This window comes from Xenopus tropicalis, chromosome 7, assembly GCF_000004195.4.
Source record: "Xenopus tropicalis strain Nigerian chromosome 7, UCB_Xtro_10.0, whole genome shotgun sequence".
Classification (NCBI taxonomy): domain Eukaryota; kingdom Metazoa; phylum Chordata; class Amphibia; order Anura; family Pipidae; genus Xenopus; species Xenopus tropicalis.
In genome coordinates, this window is record NC_030683.2 from 81,343,823 (window position 1) to 81,366,536 (window position 22,714).

General features: G+C 39.8%; 1 protein-coding gene across 1 annotated transcript in view; it reads left to right on the forward strand.

Annotated features, from left to right (window-relative positions):
- Nucleotides 1-4,237: 4,237 nt before the first annotated feature.
- mpzl2 (myelin protein zero-like 2) overlaps nucleotides 4,238-22,714 on the forward strand; it is a 30,435-nt gene continuing 11,958 nt past the window's right edge. The window contains 2 exon segments of the mRNA NM_001016455.2: nucleotides 4,238-4,302; nucleotides 15,545-15,699. Of these exon segments, the coding sequence (NP_001016455.1) occupies nucleotides 4,245-4,302; nucleotides 15,545-15,699 (213 nt within the window). The 5' untranslated portion in view covers nucleotides 4,238-4,244.

The window sequence follows — 22,714 nt, forward strand, 5'->3', positions numbered from 1 at the left end:
TGAGCTTGATTGTTGGAAGTTAGTTTCTCTTTAAAGATAATTAGCCGTTTTATTAGTTGGTGATTCTTTAGAAGCGCAACAAAGAACTGCAGCTGGGTGTAACAGTGATAGAGGAAATGATTGTTTACCAGCATTGTAGGCTAAAAGTGTTTTTGTTTGGTAAAAATAAACTCCAGGGATGTTATCTGCTCATTAAAACACCACTGTGCCTTAATTAATAGAGGTATGGGATCCCTTATCCAGTAACCTGCTATCCAGAAAGCTCCAAATTAATTCTAATTTTAAAAATTGACTTTTCCTCTGTAATAATAAAACAGTACAGGTATGGGACACATTATCCAGAATGCTCGGGACCTGGGGTCTTCCGGATAAGGGATATTTCCGTAATTTGGATCTCCATACCGAACAGAATTGTTTTGCCTCCAATAAGGATTCATGCAGCTTAGTTGGGATCAAGTACAAGTTACTGATTTATTATTACAGAGAAAAAGGAAATCATTTTTAAAAACTAGAATTATTTGCTTATAATGGAGTCTATTGGTAATGGCCTTTCAGTAATTTGGAACTTTCTGGATAATGGGTTTCCGGATACCTGTACCTTGTATGTGATCCCAACAAAGATATAAGTAATCCTTATTAAAAGCAAAACATTAATGATGATTAATTAGAGGCAAAACATTAATGATCATTAATGTGTAAATAATTTTTAGTCAACTTAAAGTATGGAGATTGAAATAACAGAAAGACCCCCATATTCAGAAAACTCAATGTCCCAAGCATTCTAAATAATAGGTCCGACACCTGTAATATAATAGCTGTAGGTGCTTTCTGATTCTTTGGGCAACGCACATTAAAGGAATACTGTCATGGGAAAAACATTTTTTTTTCAAAACACATCTGTTAATAGAGCTTCTCCAGCAGAATCCTGCATTAGTGCTTTCTGGTGCATTGAGCACTGCTCAAAAACATGACTCCTGATGCCATCAATTATAGACTTGCATTGCCTGCAAGGGTTTGTGTCTGCAAATCTATAGGGGTTAAGGTCCCCATACACTATAAGATCCGCTCGCTTGGCGCCAAGCAAGCGGATCTTCACCCGTAGCAAAACGATCGAATTACATTTGCGGCCATGGGGCAGTCTGTTCGGGGACAGCATCAACGAGCCGATGCGGTCCCCGATCCGACTGGATTTTCTAACCTGGCCGATCGATATCTGGCCAATTTCAGGCCAGATATCGGTCGGCCAGTCCGCTCGGTTCTGCCCATACATGGGCCGATTAGCTGCCGATTCGGTCCAAGGGATTTTGTGTGATTAATACCGCTTGCAAGTTTACTTTAGTATAAAGCAACAGCTTACTTATCCCCTCCATTTTACTCTACTATTGTGTTAAAATTCCATTACAAAAAAATCCAGGGAGCTAAGGGGATATGAAATTACAGGGTACATGGTACAGTAGTAAAGGTCCCCATATACGGGCCGATTCTAGCTGCCAATATCGGTCCTTTAGACCGATTCGGCAGCTAATTGGCCCGTGTATGTGCACTACCGATGGGCCTGCCTGACCGATATCTGGCCTGAAATCGGGCAGATCTCGATCGGGCAGGTTAGAAAATCTAGTCGGCTCATTGATGCGGTCCCTGGACCAACTTTTCCTATGCCCGTCGGGGCCAAACGATCGAATTATCCTGGATTCTCCCGATATCGCCCACCCGTAGGTGGGGATATCGGAAGAAGATCCGCTTGCTTGGCGACATCGCCAAGCGAACAGATCGGCCCGTGTATGGGGGACCTTAAGGCTAGAGCAGTGATCCGCAACCATTGGCTCGGGGGCAACATGTTGCTCACCAACCCCTTGGATGTTGCTCTCCACGCCCCCAAACCAGGTAGTTATTTTTTAATTCCTGACTTGGGGGCAAGATTTGGTTGAATAAAAACAAGATTTACTGCCAAATAAAGCCCCCTGTAAGCTGATAGTGTGCATAGAGGCTGCCTAATAGCCAATCTTAGCCCTTATTTGGCACCTCCATGAACTTCTATGATGTGTTTGTTGCTCTCCAAGTCTTTTTACATTTGACTGTGGCTCACAAGTAAGAAAGGTTGGGGACCCCTGAGCTAGAGGCACATGCTGTGTCTTCTCTGTTGGCGTATTTACTGCAATGAAAAAAAAGTTTTTACCATCATTTAAGTCTGTTAGTTTTCTTAGGAAGGTTTTTGGCCATCTATGTGTTGGCCTGTATTACAGTTGGGAAGGGGGAATAAGCCCCTAGATTTTTAAAAAAATTAAGCTCACATGTGCTCATTCTTTTGGTTCTCCCACTTGCTGGAGGGAGTGGTGTGGTGCAGGGACAGAGGTAGGTTACAGTAGGAGTAGCGGAAAGATAGTTTTGTAATAGCTTACTATAGGAGTGAGGGGCAGGATGTTGTAGTTACTAGAGCTGTCAGAGACTCCATGAGGAGGCTAGTAAGGGTTAGTACCATGTGGTGTCAATGATACCAGTATAGGGACTAAAACTTGGGGATGAGAAAGTCATTAAAGCATTTACTAATTTGTGATAATGTAACATCATAGTCAGCACACACTAATCTAAATAAATATTAAGGTTAAACCTTCATCCAACAGCAACTGAGGACCAACTTAAGTAACACATGTGGGAGCAGATTGGTCTTTTCTCCACCAGCATAGATATACCAGTGGAGAAAATACAGTACAATGTGAGATACCTTTGCCTTGCTGAATATTCTCAGGAAACTCCACTACATTAAGTAAAATAGCTTACTCTTTATCTCTTCCAGTGGCATAACTATAAAGGAAGCAGCCCCCACAGTTGCGAGGGGAGCCCGGACCACTGGTCTGCTTCTTCTACAGCCACTCTACCTTCTTAAAAAGTATGGACCTACTACAGAGCTGTATTGTTACTCTTCAGTATTGCTTTATAGGACAGAATTGATTATTGAGAGAAAACATCTAAAAAAAAAAAATCTAATGTTTCTACCATTTATTTACTAAAGGAGCACAAAAGAATAACAAAGTTCATTGTGCTGTAGAAAATGTTAATGCTACATAATTATCTTATCTTACTAATGTTAACAAAAAATAAGTAGTTCTCTTGCTTGACTGGATTTCTTCTGGCTTCAGGGGTTTGTTCCAACAGTCCAATACATGCAGCTGAGAGAATAATGGCTGCCCACACACTCTGAAGCCATAGTGACTATTTACTTTACCTGGCAAGTAAAGTTGTATATCGCTTCCAGTAATATCAATGGGAATCAGTGTCTGACTGGCTCACCAGGATACCAGGAAAACTCCCGGTGGGCCCAGGTGTAAGTGGGCCCTCCTGCTCTCAACATTTGGCCTGCTTCATGGTCATTCCATATTTCTGAATGGAAACATTCAAATGTAAATAAAAGAGACTAGGACAATAAAGTGGATGAGTAAGGAAAGGAGGAAAAATAGTTTGGAGAGTGGGCCCATGGTCTAAGGCAGGGATCCCCAACCTTTTATACCCGTGAGCCACATTTGAATGGAAAAAGTGTTGGGGAGCAACACAAGAATGAAGAAGGTTCCAGGGGGTGCCAAGAAGAGCTATAATTGGCTACTTAATAGCCCCTATGTTGACTGGCAGCCTACAGAAGGTTCTGTTTGGCACTCACACTGGGTTTTTATGAACCAAAACTTGCCTCCTAACCAGAATTTCAAAAAATAGCTCCTGCTTTGAAGCCATTGGGAGCAACATCCAAGGGGTTGGTGAGCAACATGTTGCTCCTGAGCCACTGGTTGGGGATCACTGGTCTAAGGTTTTCTGGTGGGTCCCTGGGTGGAAATCATACAGCCAAAACACAAGGGCAAGAACATTTCAGGCATTATGTGTGCAATACAATACATTAAAGATGAAGATGAAGTCAGAGCATCATATAATTACGCAGATGTAACTCCTGCAGTGTTTAAAACTGACTTCTAATAATAAGATCCAACCTCTCACCTGTAAGCGACCACACATAATTACCAAAAATATAAATACAAAGTCAGATTTTAAATTCATTTGGCCAGACTGTTTTGAGGCATTGGCTTTTATGAAATCAGAACTCTTCTTCCTGGTTCCCAGCCCTCTCTCCATTGTGTGACTTTCTGTGTTTGTAATTTGAGCTGCAACAGGTGGGACACTCCCAGAACTTGCTCAGACATTCTTCCTAAGGGATCAGTAGCTGAGTCAGTGGGCAGACACCAGTACACACTGCTAGAGACATGCTTGCTGCTGTGTGTACGCTGCACCTGGCTGTCCTGGGATGTCTCTTAGGGACAGGTAAGATTGCCTCAGCTCTGCAGAGGGGAATGGTGGGTGCTTGTGGGGGCGGCGCTTCCTTATTCTTTAGTTCTGAAATGCAACTACTGTATAGTGTGCTGTTTGGCTGGGTTCACTGAATAGTAAATCCTGTGCTACTGGGACTGCAGTGCCCTCGGCCTGTGCAGGAAGAGGCAGCTGATAAATAATATAGGTGTTCCACTTTACTTATTCAGTATTCTCTCAGTACAGCCCTCCTGTTCCTCACATTAATTCAGCCTGATACCTTTCCACTAACACCGACCTTCAGCTGCTGGCCTGACGTCTTTAACCATTATTACTGAATAACCGAGAGCAGCAGAGAGGTGGTGGGAGTTGTGGGAGATTTAGAGGATACAGAACTGTGTGTGTCTTTTGATTACCTATTAAGAGTATTAAAGGAATACTGCCACCACATAATTCCGTTTGGAACCATTACATTCTTACTTACTAGCGCTTGTGCATGCCTACATAAGCGATTGGATGCGTTTTTATCAAAGTCATTGGGGTGCTTTCAGCATTTTGGTTTCGCAACTTGAGCGGCTTTAAAAAAACACTTCATGTGCTGTTGCCCTTGTACTATGTTCTGGTATCTTTTGGCACATTAGAGATTCAGATTTGATATATATTCTTATTGATTAAAAGATTACTGCATTTGTTTACTAAGGGGCATATTTATTATGCTGTGTAGAAAATTTGCCACACATCGGCAGGCTTCGCTGTGTAAAAAAACTGCATAAAATTGGTGGAATTTTTTTACGCATTTTTTCTTCCACCGGAACTTAAGTAAAATCTGGCATTCGGACAGCGATCTTCTCCCTTAATTTTACACAGCTTTTAACACCGTTTTTTTCAGCTTATTCATTTTACACAGTTTAATAAATATGCCCCTTAGCCTTAATTTCGACTTCTATCCCTTTAAGGCAAAAGGGACATGGGACATTTTTGCCGCCACTGCCATCCAGCATAAGGGTGAAGACACCCTTGGCTACTAGTAGCAGCTACTTTTTCAAGGCTACTAAACTCCAGAAAATATTCTTCCATAGAAAATACTGAGAATTACCTCTGCTAAAACACACACAATGATCAATAAATGATCAGCATTGTCGCTTTTAGTAGCCAGCACAAGTAACTGCTACTAGTAGCTCAGTGTGTCTTCATCGGTGGACAAAATGCCCCTGTACACGTCACTACTCTGTGTGCTGATTGAATGTGGACAGGCAGGCCTCAGTGCAAAAATACTCAAGTGGTTTTGTGTAGAGGCCTTTTTATTAAACATCATTAGGATCGCTTACCAACTGGTGTTTTCCACTGTACAGCAGTGGCGACTACAATGCTGCAGGTGCCATTAGCAGTATTGTCAAATCAGACACAGCAGTGCAGAAAAAGGTACAGATTTAGAATCTGTACCAGAAAGCAAGTTATGGCTTCTGTTGTTTGCCAGAAAGGAAGATAGATATAGAGAAGAACAGCTGACTCGTTAAAACATCAAAGGTTAGGAATAGCACAAAAAACTGTCCAGTATTTAAGTGCTATTTGGAACGTGGCAGAGAGTGCCGAAGTATCTCCAAATACTGTGCACCAGGTGGAACAGAGTGGAAAGGCCAAGGTGTGCTGGTGAATGTGGATTGGCTTATGTCAGGAAGCCTTAAAGGAATACTGTCAGGGAAAACATGTTTCTTTCAAAACGCATCAGTTAATAGAGCTTTTCCAGCATAATCCTGCATTAAAATATAGTTTTCAAAAACACAAACCAATTTTTTTTAAATTTAATTTAATTTTTTAATTTAATTTTGAATTTTCACATGGGGCTAGCCATATCTTTATTTTCCAGGGTGCCACAATCATGTGACCTGTGCTCTGATAAACTTCAGTCACACTTTACTGCTGTGCTGCAAGTTGGAGTGATATTAACCCCCCCCCCCAGCAGACGATCAGCAAAACAATGGGAAGGTAGCAAGATAGCAGCTCCCAGTAGATATCAGAATAGCACTCAATAGTAAGAAATCCAAGTCCGGCTTGGGACTCCTCCAGTTACGTGTGGGTAGGAGAAACAATAGGTTACCTGAAAGCAGTTCTAATGTGTAGCGCTGGCTCCTTCTGTTGGTTCAAAAATAAAATTTTAAATGGTAGAGTGAATTATTTCACTTATTATTTATTTTTATATGTAAACAGTGTAATTTAGAAGTAAAAAGTAAGTATTAAATGCAGGTGGACTGCAGTATGTTGTGGTTCCTCCACATTTGGCACTTACATGCGTCTGTGTCTGTACAGCTTCATAAGAAAGGATGAGATGCATTTGTTCCTGTGCACCACTGCGGTGGAATACAGGAGAACGCCACCACCGCATACCCCACGCTTTGGTTTTCCAAAGTTGCATTGCAAGGAAACTTCGGGTGACTTCGGAAAACCCAATTGCATATGCCATTCCACTGACGATTTACAATCTTGCATTTGGGATGGCATGTCGGGGAGATTAGTCACCCGCAATAGAAAAGATTTATCGCGGGCGACTAATCTTCCTGTGTGCCACTGCCCTTAGGCTTAGGCTAATGGCCCATGGATAGACTAATCTCCCTGAAATGCCTTTCCAACTGCTGATTCGCCAGTGGAAAGGCATACATGTTGCTTGTTTTTTCCGGAGTCGTGGAAATTTTTTCAAGCAGGCAACTTTGCAATAATTTATTAAAAATGTTTAGTTTTTTAAAAGTTGTTTGTAAATATAATTGCTATTGTTTTTAAACAATGTTGCAAAAGCCAATCTCCTCCAGCAAGACATGTCTGTCAATCTGCTGCTTGTGTTACATTGTTTAAAAAGCCAGAGCCACCAGGGCAGAGAATAGAAAGGGACAGACAAATGCTGCTTTTAATAGCAGTTTTGTATACAAATAACTTGAAAAACATTACACGTTTGTAATAATTGTATATTGTAAAGTTGTTTAGAATTTTTTTTTTTTTTATTAGGCAAACATTTTTTGGGTTGACATGTCCTTTAACCCTTTAAGTGCCAAGGGACGTAGATTCTACGTCCTAGGTACCAAGGGACCAAAGTGCCATGGGACGTAGAATCTACGTCCAATGGCACTGTCGGGTTTACAAGCGCTGCGCTCGCTTTTAAAGCAGCGCAGCGCTTGTAAACCCCTCAGATCCCCCAGGCAACGAGCAATGAAGAACATACTCACCGATCCGGGTCCCCCAGCCGCACCGATCGCGTCGCCAGCCAATGACAGCAGTGGACACGCGTTGATGACGTGTCCACTGCTGTCCCTTTAAATAGCGCCGCCTACTGTCGGCTCCCTCACTCCTGCTGCGCACTTCGGACAAGATGGAGCTCCCCTGCTGCCTTCCTGCTGGATTGATCGCCCCTGATCGTCTGCCTGCCTTGGGTAAGCTGAACTACAACTCTCTACCACTGTTTATTTTGCTTATTTCTATCTCAACTGTCTAAAAAATTTTTTTTTTTTTTTTTGCATTTTTTCTTCTATCTTTGTCATTATTACACTTTTGTACACATACACACTTATTTACAACTTTCCCAAGCACACACAGACACTTACACACACACTTACACTTACACTTTTTTTTTTTTTTTTTTTTTCTTTCTTTCTTTTCTTTTCTTTCTGTCTTTGCTTTCTTTGGCAGTCTTTTTTTTACTAAAACTTTATTTCTGATCTTGCTCTATAATTATCTGATTTATTTGGTTGCATTTTAGTGTTTTTTTGGCATTTTCATAATTGATTTCTGTTTTTGAATTATTCTATTGCACTGTAACTTTTTTTATTGCTATTTGGTGCTGAATTTGCAGTGACGTTGGTGGATCCAGGGCTCTGACCACCGATTTCATTGCAATTATTGTTCTTCTGTTGGTTTAGGTGGTTTTATTGGATTTTACGGTGTTTTATCTTTGCATTGTTCTTTATTGTGTGTTTAGTGCCCCCAAAAAGGTTGCTTTTGCAGTGACATTGGTGGATCCAGGGCTCTTACCGATTTCATTGCAACTATTGTTCTTTGATTGCTTTTAGTGGTTTTATTCCATTTGATTTCAGTTGTTCTAGAAAGGTCCAGAGGTGCTAAGATTGTTCTGGTAGTTTCTATTGCCAAGGGTTAGGCTGATGCCACACGAGGCGTAGGGCTGATTTTTTCAGCAAGTGGAAAAACGCTTGCCGAAAATTCAGCCCTACGCCTGCTACTTGTTCCTGCACCCGAATGAATGGGATACGCTCGGGTGCAGGCACGTGTAGCCGATATACGCATGAAAACGCGAGACTTTGCATTCTCACGCGTTTTCATGCGTATATCGGCTACATGTGCCTGCACCCGAGCGTATCCCATTCATTCGGGTGCAGGCAAAAAAAAAGGGGTGCATAGAGTGCAGCCCCAATATTATGCATTTTCAGGTTTGGCGGCCATGTACTTATGTGCAACCAGACATAGGTATCGTTTTATTCAGGGGAACTTGCAGATTGATGGTTAGTAAGTTTTTGGTAGTTGCCATGGAGATTTTGGGGAGAAATCTAGGTTTTTTATCTGGTTTTTCCTTGATTTCTGACCAAAATCTAGGTTTGTATCTGGTTTTTCCTTGATTTCTGACCAAAGCGCTGACTTCTGCAAGGGACTGCGGCCACAATTTTCCATGTAGAAAGAGAAGAGTGGCGTCTCTGAATAGCTGAAGGTGTGCACTTTTCGTAAATATATAGATTGTGGGGGTTATCTCACAGGTAGGGGGGGTTAACACTGAAAAACTGCAGGTAGTGCACATAGAGCGCAGCCCCCAAAATTTCAACTGAAATTGCCCTTATGCATTGCCCCTGTTTTGGGGCATTTGGTGGCCACGTCTTTATGTGCACCCATACATATGGGGTATCGTTTTATTCAGGGGAACTTGCAGATTGATGGTTAGTAAGTTTTTGGTAGATGCCATGGAGATTTTGGGGAGAAATCTAGGTTTGTATCTGGTTTTTCCTTGATTTCTGACCAAAGCGCTAACTTCTGCAAGGGACTGCGGCCACAATTTTCCATGTAGAAAGAGGAGAGTGGCGTCTCTGAATAGCTGAAGGTGTGCACTTTTCAGAAATATATAGTTTGCGGGGGTTATTTCACAGGTATGGGGGTGTTAAGACTAAATAACTGCAGATAGAGCACAGCCCCCCCTTATGCATTGCCCCTGTTTGGGGGCATTTGGTGGCCACGTCTTTATGTGCACCCATACATATGGGGTATCGTTTTATTCAGGGGAACTTGCAAATTGAGGTTTAGTAAGTTTTTGGTAGTTGCCATGGAGATTTTGGGGAGAAATCTAGGTTTTTATCTGGTTTTTCCTTGATTTCTGACCAAAATCTAGGGTTGTATCTGGTTTTTCCTTGATTTCTGACCAAAGCGCTGACTTCTGCAAGGGACTGCGGCCACAATTTTCCATGTAGAAAGAGAAGAGTGGTGTCTCTGAATAGCTGAAGGTTTGCACTTTTCGTAAATATATAGATTGTGGGGGTTATCTCACAGGTAGGGGGGGTTAACACTGAAAAACTGCAGGTAGTGCACATAGAGCGCAGCCCCCAAAATTTCAACTGAAATTGCCCTTATGCATTGCCCCTGTTTTGGGGCATTTGGTGGCCACGTCTTTATGTGCACCCATACATATGGGGTATCGTTTTATTCAGGGGAACTTGCAGATTGATGGTTAGTAAGTTTTTGGTAGTTGCCATGGAGATTTTGGGGAGAAATCTAGGTTTTTTATCTGGTTTTTCCTTGATTTCTGACCAAAGCGCTGACTTCTGCAAGGGACTGCGGCCACAATTTTCCATGTAGAAAGAGAAGAGTGGTGTCTCTGAATAGCTGAAGGTGTGCACTTTTCAGAAATATATAGTTTGTGGGGGTTATTTCACAGGTAGGGGGGGTTAACACTGAAAAACTGCAGGAAGTGCACATAGAGCGCAGCCCCCACATTTTTAGCTGTAATTGCCCTTGTGCATTGCCCCTGCTTTGGAGTGTTTGGTGCCCATGTCTTTATGTGCACCCATACATATGGGGCATCATTTTATTCAGGAGAAGTTTGTCTTTCAAATATGCCTTTGTTAGAAAATTTTTATGAGATTTTTTTTTGTCAAATCCACATTTGATCATGCGTCCAAGTTTACGTTTTAGAAAAAAAAAAAAAATGTCATAAAAAGTTCCAAATTTCACAATGCACTGACAAAAGGTATTTGGCTTTTGAGTGAAAACTACATTGCACCTAGAAACCTGAAGGTCTGTAGTTTCTAAAGATACCAAACATGAGGGGATATTTTAGATTTACATATAAGTTATGCTGCATTAACTGTTACAAGCGCTTTTCTGCTTTGTTCTGGTGTGATATTGTACTAAGTATTGCCTTAGTTTGGGGGTTACTTCTGGACAGGAACTGTGGGGTACCACCACATATTTGGTATCGTTGGAATTGGGAGTATCAGGGCTTTTACAAACAATAAAAAAAAGTGAGTAAAATTAACTTTTCTATGGAAAAAAACCTCAAAATATACAGAAATTTTTCATAATTTTATTTTTTTTTTACATATTTCACCCAAAATACACATCATATCTCCAGAAAAGTTATAAAATTTGGTATGTATGTCGAAGCCCAATTAGTGACGAAAAAAACGATATATAATTTCCCTAGTTTCGTGGAGGTTTTCCTACCAAAAAACATTGTTAAAGTGAATGAGTACAAAATGCTTAAAAAACGTCTGGCACTGGGGGGAACCGAAATGACGAATTCGGCTGGCACTTAAAGGGTTAAACATTTATTCAACTCTCTATGTGAGTCTCTCTGTGTGCAATGCTTTTTATACAGCTTTTTAATTATGTCTAATTATGTAAGAAATCCCCCTTTTTTATATTTGGTTGACATGCTTCCCAATTTAGAGGTATTGTAAGTAACCACTTCAACTATTGTTTGGGAAACAAAGAACTTTCTGCGTGTTAAATCTTGTTGTGTACCACTTTATATATATATATATATATATATATATATATATATATATATATAAAAAAGGAGAAAAGCAGGCACTCACGTTTATAAAGGATCTCAGATGCCTGGGTGCAGTATACAAAATTGTATAGGATACTTGAAAATAGATGCCGCACTCACAGGTCTTAGTGAAAATAAAAGGTATTTATTGTGACAGACTAACGTTTCGGCTGAGTCCACAGCCTTTCTCAAAGTGTACAAGCAATACAACACACCCACTCTTAAACCCAAAATGGCGCCAAAATCCTATAGTGACGTCATACCTTAGTGTATTTGGTGATTCCCTCCCCCTTTAGTGCAAAAACAATCGAATAAAACATCTAGAGTACTACATAAAAAACAAACATTGATACACACATATTAATCCAATAAAGGAAATATAATTTAAGTGTAAAGTGTAAGAACAAAGAGAACAGAAATCGCCACCTGTCATTACTGAACTGCAACTCCCACTCGCACATTCTACAGGATCGTCACGAGTGACGATCCTGTAGAATGTGCGAGTGGGAGTTGCAGTTCAGTAATGACAGGTGGCGATTTCTGTTCTCTTTGTTCTTACACTTTACACTTAAATTATATTTCCTTTATTGGATTAATATGTGTGTATCAATGTTTGTTTTTTATGTAGTACTCTAGATGTTTTATTCGATTGTTTTTGCACTAAAGGGGGAGGGAATCACCAAATACACTAAGGTATGACGTCACTATAGGATTTTGGCGCCATTTTGGGTTTAAGAGTGGGTGTGTTGTATTGCTTGTACACTTTGAGAAAGGCTGTGGACTCAGCCGAAACGTTAGTCTGTCACAATAAATACCTTTTATTTTCACTAAGACCTGTGAGTGCGGCATCTATTTTCAAGTATATATATATATATATATATAATGTAAATCACATATGGATGTTTAAGGTGGCCATACAGAACAGGCAGATCTTTCAACCGATATGCCCACCTAAGGTGGCAAAAAACTCAAATTCAAATTATGTTTCAAAAACTTGAATGTCTGGTATTTATTAAGTGCAAAAAATTTGAAAAGTCGGATGTAAAAATTCACCATCTAAAACCGTGACCCCAACCAGTGGCTCAGGAGTAACATGTTGCTCCCAGTGGCCTCAAAGCAGGTGCTAATTTTTAAATTCCTGGCTTGGAGGCAAGTTTTGGTTATATAAAAACCAGGTGTGCTGCCAAACGGAAGATCGTGTAGGCTGCCACTCCACATATAGGCAACTAAAAAGCCAATCATAGCCCATATATGTACCCCCAGGATTTTTTTTAAGCTCGTGTTGCACTCTTTTTACAATTTAATGTGGCTCATGAGTAAAAAAGGTTGGGCACCTCTGATGTAAAAGCATCCAATAAGTGAGTTTATTCGATTTAGAAAAACAAACTCAAATTCCCTATAATGTTTACATGATTTTTTTTGTAGATTAAGTAGATCCAAATTACAGATAGATCTCTTTTCCAGAATGCTCAGGACCTGGGATAACAGGTCCCATACCTGTGTTTATTCTGACTGGTGATTTACTATTATAAGCACTAAAGTGAATCAATAAACCCTTCCCTTTTATTTTTTTTTATATCCGTAGTACACTGCTAAACGCTAACTCTAAACTGCAGTGTGCAACGTAGCACCTATGTTAGACAAATCGGCCCCACAATATATACAATTTCCCCACATTTAATGTGGATTCTATGTAGACTGTTGATGTGTTCATGTGCACACAGTTTATTTAGACTTCTCACTTCCATGTGTGTGTGTATACAAGATGTCCTGGCTTCTGTGTGTGTGTGCATGCAATTGCATATATTATGGCTCTGCCGAGCACAAATGGGAGTTGGTGGCCCAAAGGCTGAAACTTTTTAGGGCAGGGGTTCCCAAACATTTTTAGCCATAAAAAATATAAAAGTTTAAAAATAAATGTTGCTCACAAGCCACTGTTTGGGGATCACTGTTTAGGGTAATGGCTGATGTTTTGTTGCCTGTGCTTTATCTATTTTACCAAGTGCGATAAAATTGCCGACACTACCTTCCTACTGGGATTGATATAAATCACTTATCATAAACATATGCATCCAAAGCAACTTCAAGCATAACTTCAACCATAACAAATTAGCATAACAAATTAGTTTAGGTATCCTGATGATGATCCTGTGGGGATCGAAATGCGTAGATATGGGTATTGAACAAAGGACTATTTTTGCAAATTTAATGCTGTGAGTGCTCTCTGTGTGTAAAGGTCCCCATGCATGGGCCGATAGTAGCTGCTGATACCGGTCCCTTGGACTGACTCCCTACGGGCCTGCCCAACCGATATCTGGCCTGAAATCGGCCAGATCTCAATCGGGCAGGTTAGAAAATATAGTTGGATCGGGGACCGCATCGGCTCGTTGATGCAGTCCTTGGACTGACTTTGCCTATGCCCCAGGGCCAAACAATCAAATTACCCTGGATTCTCCCGATATCGCCCACCCGTAGGTGGGGGATATCGGAAGAAGATCGCCAAGCGAGCGGATCTGCCAGTGTATGGGGACCTTAAGAGTGTATAGATAGGTCTGTATATGTATATAACTGGATTTGGGTTCATATAGAAGAGTTGAACTTAATGGTAATTACCTTCCAGCAGGAACGTTGGACAAGATTAAGTGCAGGCAACCAAACATCCCGTCTGCCATAGCACTTAAAACAGACACTAAATAATTAACATTTTTGTGGAACTGAGAGGGTTGCCTCTCTGTCTAAGTCTTAAAATTTTAAACCATAGATTGTTATCCATGATGGCCAAACTTGATGGCCATCATGCAAATAGCCCAACTATGAAGTATTATCTTTTAACAAGGAATCAATGCAATATAGTACCTAATTTTTCAAATAGTCATATTAGACTCTTTGCAGGAGCTAAACTGATTGTCTTTTTGAGTAAAAAAGTTCAAATTACTATCTAATACCTGATATAAATTTTCATTTCAGCAGATAACACTCTGCTATCTTAGCCAGATCTGAACAGATCAGAAACTGCACAGAGAGCATTTTTGGATGCATTTCTTATCACAGTAACGAAAGAGAAAACATTTACAGAAGCTTATTTTGTTGTACTACACTCTGGTACATTTGGAAAGATGTTCAGAGCATCCTGTTCCTTAGAGTACTACTGATCTTGTGGGGAGAGGAGAGTTATTATTACACATTTGGTGGTCAAGCAGTGTAACTATGGAGTTTAGAAACAGAGTAACAACTCTGTTATCCCATGTTCTTTTACTGCAGGATACAGTCCCCAAAAGTTATTACTATAAAAATGAGTAGAACTTATGGGAAACACTCCCAGATATTGTCAACCTACGCACTCACTGCAGCCAGATCTCTAATTGCCATCAAATGAAACCTAATCTTACTGAGAAAGATATGCTGAGCTAGAAAATAAACTAGGTGAAAGTAATGGGTGCAATAAGAAAATAAATAGGTAAATTACCTTAAAGGACAGCCAAACCTAGAAAGCACACACTCCCTATACTTGCCTTTCACTTGTCCCATACTCCCTTGTTTTTTATTAATGTTAAACTAAAGGTTAGTAAAATTTTTATATTGTCTGTACACAGCTTGGTTCTTTATTGATTAAACATATCAATAACTATTACTATAAAGAGACTAGATGCTTACAATAATGTTATGAATTAGTGTTGTTGATAAAGTATATTTGTAAAATGAAAACTACTAAAGAAGTGAATTGGTCTGTGTATTTCACACAATTCTCTTTAATACCAGTGTGCATATTCTGATCTTTTTTATTGCACAAAATATATGGAATTGGTTGGTGATTTTTGCATTTTATAGGATTATTTTATTATGTAAGTTGTCAATTGCACTTGGTATTTAGATAAACTGTACTAGATATGCACTGTACTTTTATCTGCCATAGTCATAATTTGTACCTTAAAGGGGTTGTTCATCTTTGAATTAACTTTTATTATGATGTAGGCAGTGATATTCTTACAAATATCAAATTACAAATTTTAAATGGTCTTAATTTTTTATTATTTGTCATTTTGAATTATGTAGCATTTTGTTCAGCAGCTCTCCAGGTTGAAATTTCAGCAGCTATCTAGTTGTTACGGTCCAAATTACAAAGTATTAGCAAATTTAATTTGGCTTTGTCTAGTATTTGTAATGCTTCTCTATCAGCATACTGAATGTATATTCTCTATATATTTTATTTTAATTATCCAGCATGCTCAATTGAGGTGATCACCAGTAAGGAGCTGGAGGCTATAAATGGCACTGATACCCGCCTGAAGTGCACCTTCAGTTCATCAGCACCAGTGGGTGATAATGTCATCATAGCCTGGATGTTTCGTCCAATCTCAGGAGGAGATGATCAAACTGTAAGTAAATACGCAAGAACTAGTGTCTGTTTTAATAGTAGTAGCACTATTCTGTCTACTGGTATAATACATACTATATACTTGGCAAGTAGGGTTCTAGCAGAGCATCTGATTATATATCGAGGCTTCATCTAACTATAACAATTTCATTCTTTGGTTGGTATTTCATCACCCAATTACAACAGCTTTCGAGATGTATGACTAAATGTGAATTATCCTTGTCCGCGCTCTTAGCAAATCTATATGTGTATATATTTATCTATTTCAAAAATTCTAAGTGCATAAAGATGAGGGAAAAACAAGGGGGGGGATTCTTTTTTGGGTGCAATTATTACTTTTACAAGGATTAAATAAACTGGAAAGTGCTCAAGAGCTGCCCTCCTCCACCACTCTCCTCCTCTATAATTTGAGGAGATGTTTGACTAGCCTATAGGTTTTGTTTTGGGCATGTGTATACACGATCAGAGGCTTGTTTTGCAAGATTTCCCAATTTGAATATTGAACAATTGTCAAAGCCAGTCAGTTGTTTCCTTCACTGTAGTGGCACATGCACCTATTTTTTTTTTTTTTTTTTTTGTGAGGAGGAAGAGGCTGATCATAGATGAGACAGTTGAGCACACTACTATTGAAAATATTAGGGCTATGGCAAACCAGGATATTTTGAGCTTTGGACTTAATGTCTAAAATCAGAACACTGGAACATTGTGTTTTGCTGTCTATCGTGTTTCAAGCAGCAGCCAATAAGAAGTGACCTGTGCAGATTTTGGATTTTTTTTGTAGTAAATTAAACACACTGTGCCAAAGGCTGCAGAATGGTTATGTTGTTGAATTTGTGCATAAATGTAATTGTTTCTAGAAAATAGCATATTGGATGATAATTGCACCTGTCTTATTATTTTCTAACTTGCTATTGATAAAAGGTATCTTTCAGTGAATACAAGCTCATTTTTGAAACACTGTGTAATTTCTGAAATTCTTGTTCTCAGCGCAGAGGCAGAAATACTTGAAACTTTCCTGCTATCAGGTTAACCTTTTGCATGCATATGAGGGAAGGGCAAAACATACTCAATAAGCAAGCTGTTTTAAAGTGTTGGTTCACATGGGTTGTACATGTAATCACTGCTGTGTCTGGGAGCATTTCAATATAATGTGGGCTGATGCAAAAGACAGATGCTATACTTTTAATAGAGCAAGGTTTGGTAGCGATTTAAAGGCTCATGTATAATGGCAAAGCAAGGTGCAGTGTTGCAGCACTGCCTACATTCAGTAGTGCTGCCTGGGTGGGAGGCCAGGATAGATGGGCAGTATATGGCAGCATGGTGTAACTTCGGGTTCCCTGTATTAGCTCAATAAATAACAAAATACATAGATTTTTCATGATTAAAGGAGATATTTTATATACCATTCATCATCGGTTATACAATTCATTGTCCCTCAAAACGTGTAATGATGCAGAAAAAAAGACGTTTTGAAAACATTTTACCCTCTAAAACTGTCATTATATCAGAGCTGCAGAGAGAACCTTCCAGTTCAGTGTCTAGGCTGAAATGAGGGGTGGGAGTGTCTTCCACAGGAAGTGGTCACAGCACTGATTGACAGGCTGAACTCAGCAGGGAAAACTCCTTTCAAGTTCCACCCTTTGTTTCCCGCCTGTATAGTTTTGCTCACACTGCTGCCAGATCAATAAGTTATATCGATATACTTAAAATGCTTGGCATAAAGCAATAGATTAGCTGTATATACTGTTTTTGCACATTGATATATGATCAAGTGCAAAAAGTGCAGCTGTTAGGTCAACAGTATACAGGTACAACAAAGCTGCAGCTGTTGTTCTGTAACAGTATATGGTGAGGTGCAGGGAGTTGCAGGGAAAGCAAACTGTAGCTTTTGTTCTGGAACAGTATATGGTGAGGTACAGGGAGTTGCAGGGAAAATAAACTGTAGCTGTTGTTCTGGAACAGTATATGGTGAGGTGCAGGGAAAGCAAACTGTAGCTGTTGTTCTTTAACAGTATATGGTCAGGTGCAGGGAAAGCAAACTGTAGCTGTTGTTCTTTAACAGTATATGGTCAGGTGCAGGGAAAGCAAACTGTAGCTGTTGTTCTTTAACAGTATAAGGTCAGGTGCAGGGAAAGCAAACTGTAGCTGTTGTTCTTTAACAGTATATGGTCAGGTGCAGGGAAAGCAAACTGTAGCTGTTGTTCTTTAACAGTATATGGTGAGTTGCAGGGAGTTGCAGGGAAAGCAAACTGTAGCTGTTGTTCTGTAACAGTATATGGTGAGGTGCAGGGAGTTGCAGGGAAAGCAAACTGTAGCTGTTGTTCTTTAACAGTATATGGTCAGGTGCAGGGAAAGCAAACTGTAGCTGTTGTTCTGTAACAGTATATGGTCAGGTGCAGGGAGTTGTAGGGAACGCAAACTGTAGCTGCTGTTCTGGAACAGTATATGGTGAGGTGCAGGGAAAGCAAATGGGGAGAAATGGGAGCGCGCACGCAGACCTCTTCAAAGAGAATGTTGCCCTATCGCTTTATTTTGATAGGAAGTACAGAGACAGAAGATGCATCTTTCAATGGTATTTACTTATTAGTGAAGGGGTTTAGAATGCACTTTTTAAATAAAATATTTTGGTGTTACTGTTCCTTTCAACTGGCTTAAAGGGGAACACGACCTAAACACAACTTAAGCTTTTTGAAAAGAAAACATCATTTCAAGCAGCTTGCAGTATAGATCAATTAAAAATATTCAGCCTTTTTATGGTTTTAAATATAATGATATGGTTTGGAACAGTTACCTAAGTCTGCCCCCCTGTTCTCCTGCTGATCTTTCTAATTACTTTGAGACTCAAATGTAACAGAAACTTTCCTCAGCCTGCCTTCAGCCTGCATCCTCCAAATGCCACAACTCCCTGCACACGTGATGTCAATGAGGAAAAGAACGTCACTGTGCTCTTTAACACAGGGATCTTTAACACATTTTGGTTTGGAAGCTGGACTTCCTCTTTAAATGCCATCATATTGGTAAAATGGTAAGTATTGTAAAAATACTAATTTAAAAACTGTAATATCAATTTTATTTCTAATTCTAAAGTAGAAACACGTTGCAATACCTGCCTTTCAACAAGCCTGCACTTGTGGCTACTTTCTTTTATCTTTATTTTGCCCTACCCTTGCCTTTCTTACATTCTGGGACATGCCTGAGTAACAGTGCCTCTCTACCTGTGGCTCCAGCCGGGGAGGATCTGCTCTGCAGCTGACTTGGACATTTTCAATTCTCTGGGATGACACTGCTTTGGAATTTGTATTATTTACTATTTTATTATATTTAATATGTTATAGAATGGTAAATGTTTTAGGGACTTATCAACTGGTCATTTTCTTTTTAATAGTTTTTGAATTATTTGCCTTCCTCTTCTGTCTCTTTCCAGCTTTCAAATGGGAGTCACTGACCCTGGCAGCCAAAAAATTATTTCACTTTGAGGCTACAATTTTGTTATTATAATTACTTTTTAGTACGTACATTTATATTCAGGCCTCTCCTTTTTATATTCCACTTTCTCATTTAAACCACTGCCTGGTTGCTAGGGTAATTAAACCGGAGAGCTGCTAAACAAAGATCTAACTCATAAACCTCAAATTATGAAAAATGAAGACAAATTTTTAGCACAGCACTCACTACCTCTGTACCTCTCACTACAGGGGAATTTAAAAAAGTGCTGATACTGAGACAAAATAAATGTGGAGATAGACTTGTAAGATTTCCCACCATATTCACAAACCTTCTGTCTTCTCCACTTCTGTGAATTATTCTTTTAAACAGATAGTTTTCCAATTTTTGTTTTCTCTTGCACAACATTTTTAAAAATTTTACATAAATGTTTTTATCTTTCGCTCATCCTAATCCTGTCAGTCTGTCATTAAGGGGGCCTCTCACCTGTACCTGTGCCTTGAACTTATGAGTCTGCCTTTCACAGAAGTGGTACCCTGCCTCTTTCAAAGGGAAAACACGCTTTATCAATTAAAATTTAGTTCATTGCTTGTCTCTCAGTTTGGCCCCCAGTGTGCACGCACTGCTTACTGATCATCAAGATGGATATTGGGAACAGAAGTGACACATCTAAAGGTGGTGGCCAAAACCGCAGAGCAGCTCTGTAGTTCTGGACATGCTATGGAGGCACAGATAAGTTAGGACAAGTGTCAGTTACACATTCGGGGGCTGTGTTCTGGTACTAAAACTAAAAAATTTGCCAGGGAGGCTTTAACTTCTCCTTTTTACAATTTATTCACTCAAACTGCTAATATTGTTTTGTTCTTTTAGCAAAAACTAGCAAAATAATTGCATATGTGAGGTAAAAACATGTTTTTATCACCTATTTTTTATGTTGGCATCAGAGTGAATGGAGACTGGAGGAAGCAATGCAGAGCTGAGGATTGGGGGAAGAGATACACTAAGCTTTAACTTATTTTTAAAAAGGTTGGGGGAAATGTAGTTTAAAAGAACAGTTCAGTGTAAAAATTAAACTGGGTAAAATAGATAGACTGTTTTCAGTATAGTTAGGTAAAAATGTAATTTAAAAAGGCTGGTGTGAGCAGCTAACATAATAGCCGGAACACTGCTTTCAGCTTTCTAAGCTGTTATCAGTCACTAACCAATCAGTGACTTGAGGCGGGACCATTTGGGACATAACTGTTCAGTTAGTTTGCTTTTGAATCTGATCTGTGTGCTCACAAACTAACTGAACAGTTATGTCCCATGTCCCATTAGTCAGTTAGTCACTGACTAAGAGGTTAGAGAGCTGAAAGCAGGAAGTTGAGATCTGGCTATGATGTTAGACATCTGCTCACTCCAGCCTTTATAGACATTTTTGTCTAACTATATTAGAAATATTTTTTATTTTGCACAGTCAATCTATTTTGCCCAGTTTCATTTTTAAATTAAACTGTTCCTTTAAAATGTCATTTTGCTTCTTCATTTTTGGGCCAAACAATCAAATTAAATTGGCGGGTATAGACACTGTTGTTTCACAGACCTCATCAACGAACTGATGTGGTCCCCGATCCGATGGAAAAATCAAACCTGTCCAATCGAGATCTACTCGATTTCAGCCCAGATGTTGGTCGGTGATGCCTGTCAGTGGTGCCCCATACACGGGCAGATAAGCTGTCGAATCGGTGTAAAGGACCGATATTGTCTACTAAAATTGGCCCTAGTATGGCTACCTTAAGACTGGTCACTTAATCAATATTTGCTAGGCCAATAATTATATATGTATTGGATTATCAGTCAACCACTTTACCTGGATCCCCTTTGTCTGGCCGAATGTATAGTCATTGAGCAGACAGTCCAAACACATTGAAAACTCAGGGACCCCGTGAACGAGGTAAAGAAAGAACGGGTTAAATAATAGAACACTTTCTAGAAAAGTGAGTCAGACAGTGTGTATCTAGAAAGAGCAGCTTTCTTGCTCCACCCAGGAGAGGAGAGTCAAGGAGTAGTCTCCTACAGGCTTAGGGACACAGAAGTGCCAGGGACTAGGTCAGTCTTAACCTTGCCCACACTCTATAAGAGAGGGATAAACCAGTGACCTCCTGTCACTCTGTTGGTTGTCTTTACCCTGCCCAAACTCTGAATGAGAGGGATAGACTTCTTTACTGCTTAATCTGCATTAACATCAATTGTATTGCTGAAATCCTGTTATACCTCCTCAGAAAGTAAGTATTGTCTTGCCCTGCATTGCCACCATTTGTCTTGTACAAAATAAACAGGTATTCTTTGTTTGCAAGAGCTGCTGGCGTCCACCTGCTTAATTATTGCACTTTTCACATATACGTTGCAGTGGGAGGTGTAGTTGCACAACACCCTCCATGTAGTCACTTCCACTTTGCGAAGGCTCATCCTGTGGAAAGAGAATCACGTGTACCCTGTGCTCTATCTTAGCTAGACATTTTGACTAATACAGCCAGCATATATAAGGCACAAAGGTCTTTTACTGTTAAAATATCGCCACTCATATATTGGGATAAAACTGCAATAAATTATATGCAGAAGGAGTTTCCTTTTTTATTTAATTTTATCCGGGTATAGGCTTTAGCAGTCAGCAAACTGCACTGTAGGATACACTGCACTGTAGGCTGACCTGATAGGGAACTGAAGCCTTTGCTTGGGTGACTGCAGGACTGTGATTGGCTATCCCTCTCATACTGTCATTCTGGCAGGGATGGTAAGGACACGTCCGCCCCTCATTTGAAACACAGACAGGGACCAGAGAGGATCTATAGGGAGCTCCAATAAAAGGGCCATTTTTATAGATAGTATTAATTTTTAGGCCAAAGCAAAACCAGCACAAATAAATTTTCATTTATCCTATGTCTCCTTTAATTCACCCTACTCTTCACCCTATGTGCCATATCAATTTGTACATGGTATCTTCTCATATTTTTACCCTATGTTAGAGTTGCCCTTTCTATCATTGTTCTGCCTAGTGATTCAGTGATTTTTTCCCCCCCCCCTTTTCTTTGCACCATTTTTATACTGTACTTCATGGCTTAGTTCATCCTGCCCCCACCCAAACACAGTCCACAAATCCGCACATTCCTCCTCTTAAGGTGGTCACACACGTGGCGATCTGCGATCTTTCGTGTGACCATCGGTCGCGCGAAAGATCGTCAGACCTGCCACTAACCTTCAGGGCTGAAACGGCAGATAAGTAGCCAAAAGCTACTTTTAATTACATTTTTTTTAGCTCTAGTGCAGGAGATCAAAGTAAGAATCCGGGACTGCGAGTTCAGCTGTCTAAAGAGGGACTGTCCTGCGAAAAATCGGGACAGTTGGGAGGTATGCCCAGGAGAAATACACTACAGTTATCTATTCTTTGATTTAAAGGAACAGTAACACCAAAAAATGAAAGTGTTTTAAAGTAATTAAAATATAATGTACAGTTGCCCTGCGCTGGTAAAACTGGTAAGTTTGCAACAGAAACGCTACTATAGTTTATATAAATGAGCTGCTATGTCAACATG